General features: G+C 39.7%; 1 protein-coding gene across 10 annotated transcripts in view; it reads right to left on the minus strand.

The window, feature by feature from the left end:
- Nucleotides 1-11906, minus strand: part of camk2d1 (calcium/calmodulin-dependent protein kinase (CaM kinase) II delta 1) — a 143904-nt gene extending 131998 nt beyond the window's left edge. For 3 of the 10 annotated variants that reach the window (XM_035626299.2, XM_035626300.2, XM_035626298.2), the window contains exons 1-3: nt 11778-11902; nt 6260-6850; nt 4293-4387 (exon numbers count right to left, since the gene is read on the minus strand). In XM_035626299.2, coding sequence (XP_035482192.1) covers nt 4293-4387; nt 6260-6321 — 157 coding nt within the window. In that variant the 5' untranslated portion in view covers nt 6322-6850; nt 11778-11902. Of the gene's footprint in view, nt 1-4292; nt 4388-6259; nt 6858-11777 lie in introns of those variants that run through there. The other 7 variants (XM_035626303.2, XM_035626302.2, XM_047328899.1 and 4 more) reach the window with 4 other exon arrangements.
- Between the last annotated feature and the right edge of the window lie 208 nt (nt 11907-12114).

The following is a 12114-nucleotide window of genomic DNA, read 5'->3' on the forward strand; positions in this document are numbered from 1 at the left end:
CTAAGTATGTGTCGCTATTCCCAGCTGGGACTACAGCCACATTCACGTAGGCCTACTGAATTTGCAAATGCACTCATCACTTACGTATTTATTTATCACTGGAGAGCAGACTGTCAAATTATTTATTTTTCTGTGTGTAATCTCCTGTGTCAATAACGCAGCAGCGTTTAAGACGAGGTGAAGTTCCCATGTGTGTTTTCCCAAAGCAAGACTCCACTTTGGTCATGGGGAAAAGTAAAATGCACATCGCCCCTGCATTAAAACCAAGCAGTAAAAGGTGAACAGCACGTAATTACACATTTTGTTTGATGCTGATAATCATGACTACAGATTATGTACTCAAATGATTTATTCCCCTCATAGTATTTTGACTTGTGATAAATTATTATTGGGGAATATTTTTTCCTGGATCATGGACTTTGCTGGGGGAACAGCTGAGGAAGGAATATTCATTACACCTACTGTATTATATTCATGTGCAAAATAAAGCTTGACAATATTACATCATTTGATAAATTTGTTTCACTTTTTTTTTTAGATATTGCATCTGTAGTACTGAACCGGCGAATCTGATTACCCCAAATTATGCTTTGAATTGATTCAAAAACTATATTAATAAAAAACACATTGTTGTATATTTATGCAATGAGAAACCAATCACTTAAAAATACACTTTATTGCAAGGCAAATACTGAGGTTGCATAAATATTAAAATATAACTTTGAAATAAATAAATGAAAGGAAAAAAATGTATTGCACAGCACACTATTTACATCTAGCAAAGGCAACAATTCCTGACAACACTGACTGAGAGGAGTGAGAATAGACAAACACAATCACCAGCAGAGGCTACAAACACAATGGTCATTTCAGCCACAGAAGAGGTTCCACTTCAGGGCAGAGAACTCTGTGAGAACTCGTCTGAGTTAGAAGAAGAGACGCTGCTTTTGAGTCAGCTGTCAGTTTCACTTTCTTGCACCGTTCTGCTAATCTGTCATTTACATATACAGGTAATGCTCATTTCCCATAGTGTGTCTATACTAGTTAACAATCAAACACCCTCATTTTAAATGTGAAAATAGAGAAAAGTGTGAAACAATATCAGACTTTACTTTTTAGCTTGTAACACTGCAAGACTTTGTTCGTAACACATTTGTTTTGTGTTCTGAGTTGGGATCATGATTTTTGAAAAACTATGCAACTGTAGGCACATTTAGAGTTCCCTCTTCCTGCCACAAGATTTGCAAACTAAAACAAATGTACCGGAACTAGACAGGAGTTCCGGGAGTGCTTTGAGTTTGAATCTTTAACTCCACTTAACAGTTCAACATTTTGGATAAGAAAAGTGGTATTACTCTCATAGCTGCGCTACATTATGCAGGTGGTTAGCTTAGTGTGGCATAAAGCCTGGACAGGGGAGGGTTACAGTTAGCTGGAGTCTTTCCAATACTAACACCTTTTATCTTGGTTTCATGCAAACATAAACCAAAGTAGGATCATCCATTTTGATGTCAAGCCATAAACTGGACAGGACCTGTGTGCTGAATTTTACTACTGGGTGTCGCATTTGATTCAGTAGATGCTTCTGAGTGGAACAAAACCCCTGGTCAGACCTGATCAGGTAGCGAACAATGGGTGACTCATTTACAAAAGTCTCCGTTTCTGCCCCTCCAGACTAAAATATAAACTCCAGAAAATGTCTGCAGAAATGCGCCCGGACATTTTCCCAAGTTTGCCGTTCACATATGACATTGTCAGAGTCAGACGCGTTCACAACAGCAAGATAATCTCGTCTCATTTTGTGGCATCTGTGTAGAGCAGCATGAGGCAGTGACAATGACTCTGCAGAAAGCCCATTCACTGGCTGTGAAACCTCCAGAGATTCTCCTGATGTATTCTAGCATAGACTCACCCGGATATTCTCCAGACATTTGACTAGGGGGCTGGCAGGAACAGTTCCAGAGAATGTCCAGAGCAACAACTGCAGATAGTTGTGGTTTCACATAAAGCCCAGGACCGTGTCCACACATGTCTGAAAGCGGCTTCAGAGCCAATGAATGAAATTATAGCAACTCCAGTCCACTTGGTGGCGATAATGCTCCTCAAAGCTGGTTTTCTAACTGAAGAAGCAGAGTGAAGAGGAAAATTGTGTTTTTATGTCTCACAATGCTTCAACTTTGTCAGCTTCAAATTCGACATAGTCCGACATGTCTCCACTCGTCATGACCCCAAAAACACAAACTTTTTTGTCAACACAGAGCACATGTTCCCTCCTTCCTCCAGTGAAATGTGATCTCCTTCACATGTCGCTCTCAGCTCAGGAGTAAATGTGCACAGCTCGTCCGACACTAGTGGTTCTGTTAGACCCCTTCATATAAATGCAATTAGTATTTTGTAACGTTCGATTTAGCGCCGTGACGGCTTCGGCACAGCTCAATGATGTGAGCTACTTTTTGATTTGCCAGAACCTGTCTATTGATACAATTCAGATCAGCCGGCTCACACAACATCAAATCACTTTAAGCTCCTACACTGAATTGGGCGAGAATAACAAATCCTGTAAAAACCGGTAAGTGGCCCAATCCTAAACCAAAGCAAGCAACAGATAATCAGACAGGTTGTTAACAAGCCAATAGTTTAGCAAGATCATTTAAACCAAAGTAACATCAACAATAATCCCTCATTAGCACAGAAACTGCGTGTGATAACTACAGTAAGTACTTCGGTTCAAAGATAAAACAGAAGGTTGGACTGTAAACTGTGTTGGATGTTTACAACAGAATAATTTTAAAGTTCACATTTCGGTTGCTCTGCCATATGTTTGGCCAACCTGGACCATGTTTTCATCACTCAGCATCAAACCTTGCACAGTCCATTTTTACCAAGAGGAACGATGACCAAAACTATGAAAATAATAAAGCAAAGTTCTGTTTTTGAATGGGCCTCTCTGGAATAAGAAATGTCCACTGGGTAAACTCAAAAATCACAAAGAACTTATTAGATTTTTTTCCCCCAGAAGTTGGCTTTCATCTTGTCTAAACACAAGAGCTGCGAGGCCGACAAATACTCTCATGTCCTCACACACAAACACAAACGCACGCACGCACTCACCCCTCTGCTAAGCTTTCCATTTCACCCTAATTTTCTTCTCCAGGTGAGGGAGGCCCGGCCTCAGTGAAGGCATTGGGCCAAAGCAATCTGAGTATGGAATCCATCATGGACTCCCCCTCTATAAACATCTGCCCTCTTCTCTTTTTGCTAGCCTCCCTTCCATCGCTCATGTTCTCCCCTCACCTCCGCAGCCAAGCCACCAATGATTAGACCCGGGAACAAACAAAAAACTGTCATTCATCCTCCCATATTTTGTTTAGTTTTTTACGTTCACCGTATGGCAGGACTGGCTGTGATTGAACAGAGATTCTGTGTCAGTGATCCATTCAGAGTAGCAAAATGGAGACACTTTTTTTCGTTTTGTTTAATTTTTAGAGTTGCCACTTCTCTCTCTTTTAAAGCCACATCTTCTACCGCTTTGTTTTTTTTGCAGCCTTTAAAGATGTGAGGAAACCCCCTGCCTCTGTGAAGAGACACTGCATCTGCTGCCGCTGTGCAAGCGCTCACCATCACCAGGTGCTTTTATAAGCCCATCCCCTTATGTTTGCGTATTTATGTGTTGTGCGCTGTCCCATCAGCCCATTAGGGTCTTGTGTGGGGATCAATCAGGGGCGCTAAATCCAGACAGCGGGAGCCTCGGCCCACGCTGCACAGAAAACAATGGAGGGAAAGAAAAAGGTGAGGCGAGGAAAACAAAAGCGCACACAGAACAAAAAGTGGCCAGCGGGAAGAGAGAACAGGAGAATTTTTCCCTCAATTCTGCCACCATTTTGCCTTCACTGGCTTGTGTTTTAATGTGAAAAGCAGCTCAGAGTCCTGTGCCGCTCTTCTGAGGTCAGAGGCTGTGGTTGAAATTGGAGAAATTAGTCATAAAAATCAGCTCCTTCATGTTTATGCCACTTTGACTTAGTGGAGTCAGAAAAAGGGAAAGCAGTGGGGAGGAGTTTAAGCTGGAGGAGGAAGATGCGGTTAACACGGCCGCTATCATCTGAAACCTGACGACCACCTGCTACTTCAGATAGCATTCAGATAGAATGAGAAAGATGCTGAAGATGTGAGAAAACATATACAGTCAAATAAAAGAATAATAAGAGGAAGTTGATTTAAATGGCATGGCTAAAAAAAGTAAACATTTTAAACAAAGAAAATGTCCCAGAGCAAGTTCAGCGTCCTGTACTCACCCCTGGCTGACAGCTTCTTGGTATTGATTATTTTGGCAGCGTATTCCTGCCCCGTGGAAATTTTCATGCACCTCCTCACCACAGAGAAAGCCCCCCTACACAACAAAAGAGGGCAGGGATCCATCAACACGAATTTTTCACCAGATGAGCATTTTAGTTCAGTAAACTCTGTCCATACTAACATGCCTGAAAACTCAGATCATGGTTTGCCCCATACACTTTTATGTTTACAGAATAATCAATGCAGAAATGATGTGCATTAATGTTCACATTTCACGTTTTTATTTTTTACATTTTTTTCTTATATGAAGTTTTACATGTTCAATTATAGTTGCGTTTTCTTTTTGATTTAAAGTTATTTAGAATAAGGCACATTGTTGAACTGTAAAATCAACAACATCTTACGAATCGATACCAGTTTCCTTTTTTGAATCAATATATCAGTCGATGTAGCAATATCGGATATTCTCCCTAATATTGGTATTGGCATTCCAAAATCTATATCGGTTGGGCTCTCGTCGTGACTGGTCAGATGTGAGCAGGTAGCGATCATTGGGTGACTCGTTTACAAAAGTTTCTGTTTCTGCCCATCCAAACTAAAATGCAGCCCCCGAGTATCTAAACAATCGTAAAACAGGGCCCCCCCAGCAGCCTTTCCAAAAGGGGCTCAAAATCTCCAGACAAGTGTGGACACCAGAGTTAAGCAAAAGGGATTCGTTTTTAAATGTATTACTTGATCAGATACTCTCTGAAACCGATTTAAAGATTAGATCCCATCCTTGAGCGTGATGATAGATCAGCTGAAAGTTGCCATTAGGCTGCTTTGAAGCTTTCGACCACATTACAAAAGCTTCATCAGAAAACTGAGTTTGTTCCACTGCCACAAAACTGGAGCTGTACTGTAGAAGCAAGAAAGTTTCAGAACAAGTAAGTCAGTGAGTTCTGACTGGGCAGTGTGTCTTAGTCATCTGTATTCAAGTGTCTTCCTAGATTCTGTCGCTGACTTTTCTCCATCAGTCGCAGTTAGTTGGGCTGGTTATCTTAGTCTAAACATTAATTCATTTTTCATAAACATAATCTGCATCTTTAGATTTTATGCTCTCATGTCCAAGGTCACAGGTCTAATCTTATCCTAATCCAAATGGTGAATATATTGCTGAGCCTGAATGACAAGCTGCTACAGAACTTTTCCATTTTTCTCTCTTCTATTTTAATTTCCTCTTTTCTTTGCTTGTCAGCAATATTATACAATGACTACTGAACAGATTTCCACAAGACTTGGTGATAGGATGGGACATAGGCCATGAGAGATGACCCATCAATATTGAAGGGTGGAGCTTCACTTTACTGCACCTGTGTCTGGGCGTGACACAGGTGAGCAGATTGCCTAACCTGCTCTGCAAACGACATTCACGCCAAATTTCGTCTGGTATGTCACCAGATGCACGTGGCCTCTGGAGCAGTGTTTTTAAAAAAGTGACAAATTAGAACGCTCCACTTTTGCATTCCGTGTGAATCCCAATACACTAAGTGGTGCTCAAAATTGCGATTTAAACTTTTTTATTTGAGCTCAGCATGCGTTACTGGAAAAAAAAAACAAAAAAAACTCTTCTTACAACCTAATGGGCGGTAGCGAGCAGGGAGAAACTATTAAAGTAGTCGAGAAAAACATGAGAAAATATTAAAACAAACCAATTTACTAATCCGTCTTTGAAGTCCCTGCCACAATTGTCGAGGCGTTTTTACAGTTAAAAAAACCGACGTACAAATAAATGCAAAGATTTTTCTCTTAATGGGAACTGGCGTGACGTTCTTCCCTCTCGCGCTACCTGAGCCCGTCAAGGTAGGAACAGGTAGGCGGCGGTCTAAAAAAGAAACGCAGGGCAGCTTAACTTCACTATCTATCTATCTATATATATATATATATATGTATATATAAACATGCGCAGAAAATGTAAAGAACTCACTTCCCCAGCTCCTCGTACAGCTGGTACTCATCAGTGAACCTGGTGCAGGTCGTTGAAGCCATGTTGAGGTGGGCGGCGGAAACTGACTCGGGAACCTGAACGCCAGCTGCTTTATCACTCTCCACAAATCCGTTTCTCCTCCCCGCCCCCCTCCGTGTCCCCAAAGTGCCGCTCGTCGCCTTCCGCGGAGGAAAAAAATAAAAAAAGCAAAACTTCCGGAATATTTGTTTTTTATAACTGGCTCCTGGCTGCAGGAAACAGTCGGCGTCGCTCCTCCCGGTTACCTGTGCGCTCGACCCAGTCACTCCTGAAGTTCTCAGGCACGTCGCGACCTGCTGTTGTGTTGCTCTCCGCACTGACACTTGGATTAGTTGACCGCCATCAAGTCACACTGAGTTTGTACAATACAACACAGTACATCCGGTGGTCACATTTCAAAATAAAACCCTTACTGGAACGCAATTCTTCTTCTTCTTCTTCTTCTTCTTCTTCTTCTTCTTCTTCTTCTTCTCTTATTGTTTTATGGCGGTTGGCAATCAAGGAAATGGTGCATTACGGCCACCAACTGGTAAGGAGTGTGGATCGGAATCACTAAAAACAAATCCAAACAAAGCAAAACAACCAAAACAAAACAAATCGTACAATATGATTAGATTCTCCCTAACACCTTTATTTCCCTGAGGTACTGTATTAAATGACTATAACATTCGTTATGTGAATCTTGCTGTAAAATGTCCAAAATATTCAGTTTCATCTTAAGCTTTCTCAGGTTCTGTCTGAGTCGTGTTCTCTCTGTCCCATATTTTTGACAGAGTACTATGATGTGTTCTATTGTTTCCTCTTGTCCGCAATTGTCACAGTTTCCTGAGTTATGTTTTCCTATTTTGAATAGTGTACTATTAAGTCCAGTATGCCCAAATCTGAGTCTTGTAATGATTGTCTCCTCTTTTCTACTTCTTCTTGTACTTCTCATCTCTCCCACTTTCTTTTGCACTTTGTAATACCATCTCCCTTTCCTTTCCTTCTCCCACTGTTTTTGCCAAATGCTTCTCAATTTCTGTTTTATCATTCCCCTAATTTCTGTTGTGCTAATGTTCACCGTGATGTCAATTTGTGTTTTCCTGGTCGCCTGCTTTGCAATTTTGTCTGCAATTTCATTTCCTACTACACCCAAATGTGCTGGAACCCAAAGAAAATGTACTGTGAGACCCATCATATAAATTTATTACAGTGTTTGTTGTATTTCTATTAAAATGTCTTTCCTACTGTCTGTGTGGCGGCTACTAATACTGAGTAATGATGAGCTTGAGTCAGAACAAATTATTGTTTTCATTGGTCTTATGGGTCTTCCACCCATTGTACTGCTAAAAGAATTGCCAATATCTCCCCGGTGTATATTGATAACCCATCACTGATTCTTTTCACACTTGTGACATTAAACTCTGGTACTGATACTGCTATTGCTACTTTACCATCAGAGCTTTTGGATGCGTCTGTATATATCTTTACATAACCATAATAACTATCAATTCGTTCCTGTACACTGAACCAGTTAATCTTTTGTCTATTCTTTTCTAAAAGCGTTAAATCCACTGTGGCATCTGGGAGTATCCAAGGTGGAATTATTGACATTGGTACTGTTGGACTGACATTCAACGTATGTGCTTGTAGTTTCTCACATTTCCTTTGAACTTCCCATCCAAAACTTCTCATTCTCCTCTTCTCCTTCTCCCAACAGGGTTTAAGAATATCCTGTGCTAGATGATCTTCCCTGTGCTCTTGTAACCGTCCCCAATAATTTATTTCTAATTGTATTCTCCTCATTTCAAGTGACATTTCCCCCATTTCTACTTGTAACGCTGCTGATGGTGTTGATTTAAATGCCCCTGTACACAATCTTAGTGTCTGATATTGAATCGTGTCTAACCTTTGTAATGTAGTTTTTGCTGCTGACCCATATACTATGCACCCATAATCCAGAACTGATCTGATCAGGCCTGCGTAGATGGCCTTCATCGCTGCTCTGTCAGCCCCCCACTCCTGTCCCACCAAACACTTCATCACATTCAGTACCTTTTTGCATTTATCTATTACTTTTTGAATATGCACCTTCCATGTTAATTTCTCATCATACCATATCCCCAAAAACCTAAACTGTTTCACTCTCTCTATTTCCTGGTTGTATAATTTTAATTTCATTTCATTATTAATTCTTTTATTTGTAAAACACATTACTTTAGTCTTCTGAACAGCAAATTTAAAACCCCATTTATGTGACCATTCTTCCACTTGTTAATGGATTCCTGCATTTTCTTTACCACAAACTCTACATTTCTACCCCTTTTCCAAATTGCACCATCGTCTGCAAATAATGACACCCCGATTCTATTCTCTACCCCCACAAAAATATCATTTATCATTACGGAAAATATTTGTGGGCTCACTATACTCCCTTGCGGTGTTCCATTTTCTATTTCAAATTTTTCGGATTCTCTCCTTCCTACTCTTACTTGAATTATTCTTTTGTTTAAAAAGTCTTTCACCCATCTAAATATCCGTCCTTTGATTCCTTGTTGCTTAAGTTTTATTAGAAATCCTTCTCTCCACATCATATCATATGCTTTTTCTATATCAAAGAAGACACTCTCTCTATTAACCTGAGCTTTCCTTATTTCATTTTCTAACCACAGAGCTGGGTCCAGAGTATTTCTCCCTCTCCTGAACCCACTCTGATACCTAGACAAATATCCTTCCTTTTCAATATGATATATTAACCTTTCATTTATCATTTTTTTCCATTATTTTACACATGTTTGACGTTAATGAGATTGGTCTGTAATTTTTGGGATCTGAGCGATTTTTCTCCGTTTTTGGTATTGGTATTATAATTGCTTCTTTCCAGCTTTGGGGTAACTTACCTACTTCCCACACTTTGTTATACAACTCCAGAATTTTTTCTTTTGCTGATTCCCCAAGATGGTTTAACATGATATAATTCATTTGATCCTTTCCTGGTGCTGACATCTTTGTTTTCCTCAGAGATCGATTCAGCTCTGTAACACTAAATGGTTTATTAATTAAGTTGTCTATGTCTTGTTCCTCCTTTAATATTCCTTCATTTCCTGCTAATGTGTCTTCCCTTCCTCTTTTCCCTTCCCCACTGATGTTGTCTTCACTATGAATTTTGACAAAAGTTTTAACTAGCATCTCTGCCTTTTCTTCATCCTTCACTGCTATTATTCCCCCTTCGCTCAAAACTGGATAACCACGCTCTTGTTTACCCCCCTTCATTCTTTTAATCATTCTCCACACTTTCCCAATTTCTGTCACCCTTCCCACAGTATTACAAAATCTTCTCCAGTATTCCTTCTTTGCATCTTTTATTATTTTCCGTACACTTGCCTGCACTCTTTCATATTCTATAAAATTTTGAAAACTGCTATTCCTTTTAATAATTTTAAATGCTTTATTTCGAGCTTTTATTGCTTTGCTACATTCTTTTGTCCACCAAGGAACAATCTTAATATTATGCCTACTATTCTTCTTCTTTATAGATTTCTCTACTGCCTCTAAGATGGCTTTACAAACATACTCATTTACTTCATTCACATTTTCATTAACCAGAATTTTTTCCATTTCTTGCTCAGTTATCTTTTTGAATTTATCCCAATCTGCACTATTGAATGCCCATGTTTCCACACTTGTTACCTCCCCCTCATATTCAATTCCAATATCTACCATTATCGGGTAATGATCACTGCCAATTGTTGTATTTCTAATAACCTCCCATGTACAAGTACTTGCTAGCGTATCAGATACCAGTGTCAGATCAATGGAGGTCTCTACTCCTGTTCTCGCATCTATTTTTGTTTCCTCTTCCATCATTCAAGCATACTAAATTTTTAATTTTCATAAATTCCTCCACAACTAAACCATTATTGTCATTGCGTTTGTCCCATAACGTACTATGTGCATTAAAATCACCACAGCATATTACCTTTCCTTGTAACTCTTTTGCTATTCCTTCCATTATATAATTTGTTAATTTTTTACAGGGATTGTAAAAATTCATTTTTTTTGATATTCTCTATTTTTGTCCAAACTTCAATCAACAAATACTCCAGTTCATCCCCTCTTTTTAAAAATCTGTACTGCAGTCCCTGCTTTATAAATATAACACATCCTCCTCCATTACCCTCCCCTCGATCCCTGCGGACACCCATGTAACCTTTTATAATGAACTCTAATGAAGGTTTTATCTATGTTTCCTGTATACATATAATGTCTGGCTTTCTTGAGAGGTTTTGAATGAATCCTTTGAACTCTTGTCCATTTGCTAAACGGCTATGTGCGTTCCATTGCAGAATTTTCATTATGTCCCCTCAGCTTGACTGCCTGGTTTCCCTTCCGCTTCAAGTCTCTTGTTGATGTGCTCCCATGTCAAATTCTTGATCCCCAAAAATCTTTCTGCTCCTTTTGCTATAATTTTTATTTTCTCTGTTTTGTGTTTGACCTGATCCGTGCAGTTAATAACATAAGAGACGAACAGAATAATATTATCTTCTAATGCTGCTGTTTCTTTGTACTTCGCTTGTTCGACCAATGCTGTCAGACTTGTGTTCTCTATTTCCGTTTGTTGTCTGGCTTTTTTTCCTTGTACTTTCTTGATTGCTTCAGCATAACTAATGTCGTATTTCCACAGCCCTTTTCCTGATTTCACATCCTCCATATGTGACTCTATGCTGTCCCCCACAATTACTGCATTTGTCCTCCATTCCCTCTCTACACTCCTCGATTCTATGGTCCCCGCTGCATTTAGGACACTTCTGTTTCCCTTTCCAAACCACTGCTATGTGTCCATATTTCTGGCACTTATAACAGCAAAGTGGGGCTGGGACATATGGTCTTACTGGAAATATCATTGGTCCAACATTCACTTTTTGTGGCAGTCCGCTCTCATTAAATTCTATAAGAATAGATAAACTGTCCACCCTTTCCCCATCACTATTTCTCTGCAATCTCTTCATTTGGTTAATGTCTCCCCCACCATGCTTTTCTTGAGCCTCTCCAAGTCCTCCTCCACCGGAATACATGTTATCACCTCTCTTGTCACTTTCTTCTCTCCAAGAACTATTTTTTCATTCACAATTTTCTTGCATATGTTTTCTACTCGCATCGTTTTATTTTTTTGTTCTTCTGTTTTAACTTTGACTAGTAGACTCCCATCCCTCAGGATCTTTGCCATTTCTACATCTCCTATCTTCTTTTTTAACTCCTTTGCCAGATTTATCGGGCTAATCGGAATATGAACATCTTCCGTCTTAAATTTGATAATTATTTTAAATCCCTCTCTCACTACCTTTTTCCGAACGACCTGCCTTCCCTCATCCAAGCTGTTCTCCTCCAGACCCCTTTTGTTGTTTAGGCTAGTCGCCCTCAGTCCGCCATTTCCCCTTCCTCGTTGGCTACCTACGTTAGTCCAGTTGTCAGAGTCCATGTCGCTGTTGTCATCATCTACCTGACTCATCATCCCGATCCAGTCTCAAACCAGTTTCTGCCAACCGCCACTTCCAGAGCCCGTGAAAAATCTCTCCGGTGGTGTGAAGTGTCGCCAAACTGTTGTCCTCGAACGCAATTCCATCTCACTCGCCCTTCAGAGGGATATAAATGTATTAGGCAAATATTTAGAGGGAAGTCCAGAATGTTTTTTTTTAACACAAATTCTGTCTGTCCTGCCTTAAATCGAAGCTAAATCAAGACAGTTCTAATAACAATAGATACTGTTAATGTATGTTAATATTTCGTCGTTCCATATAAAGTTTGCCAGCATGAAATGTATTTTGCATATTTTTAAG

Source organism: Scophthalmus maximus, chromosome 2 (genome assembly GCF_022379125.1).
Source record: "Scophthalmus maximus strain ysfricsl-2021 chromosome 2, ASM2237912v1, whole genome shotgun sequence".
Taxonomy (NCBI): domain Eukaryota; kingdom Metazoa; phylum Chordata; class Actinopteri; order Pleuronectiformes; family Scophthalmidae; genus Scophthalmus; species Scophthalmus maximus.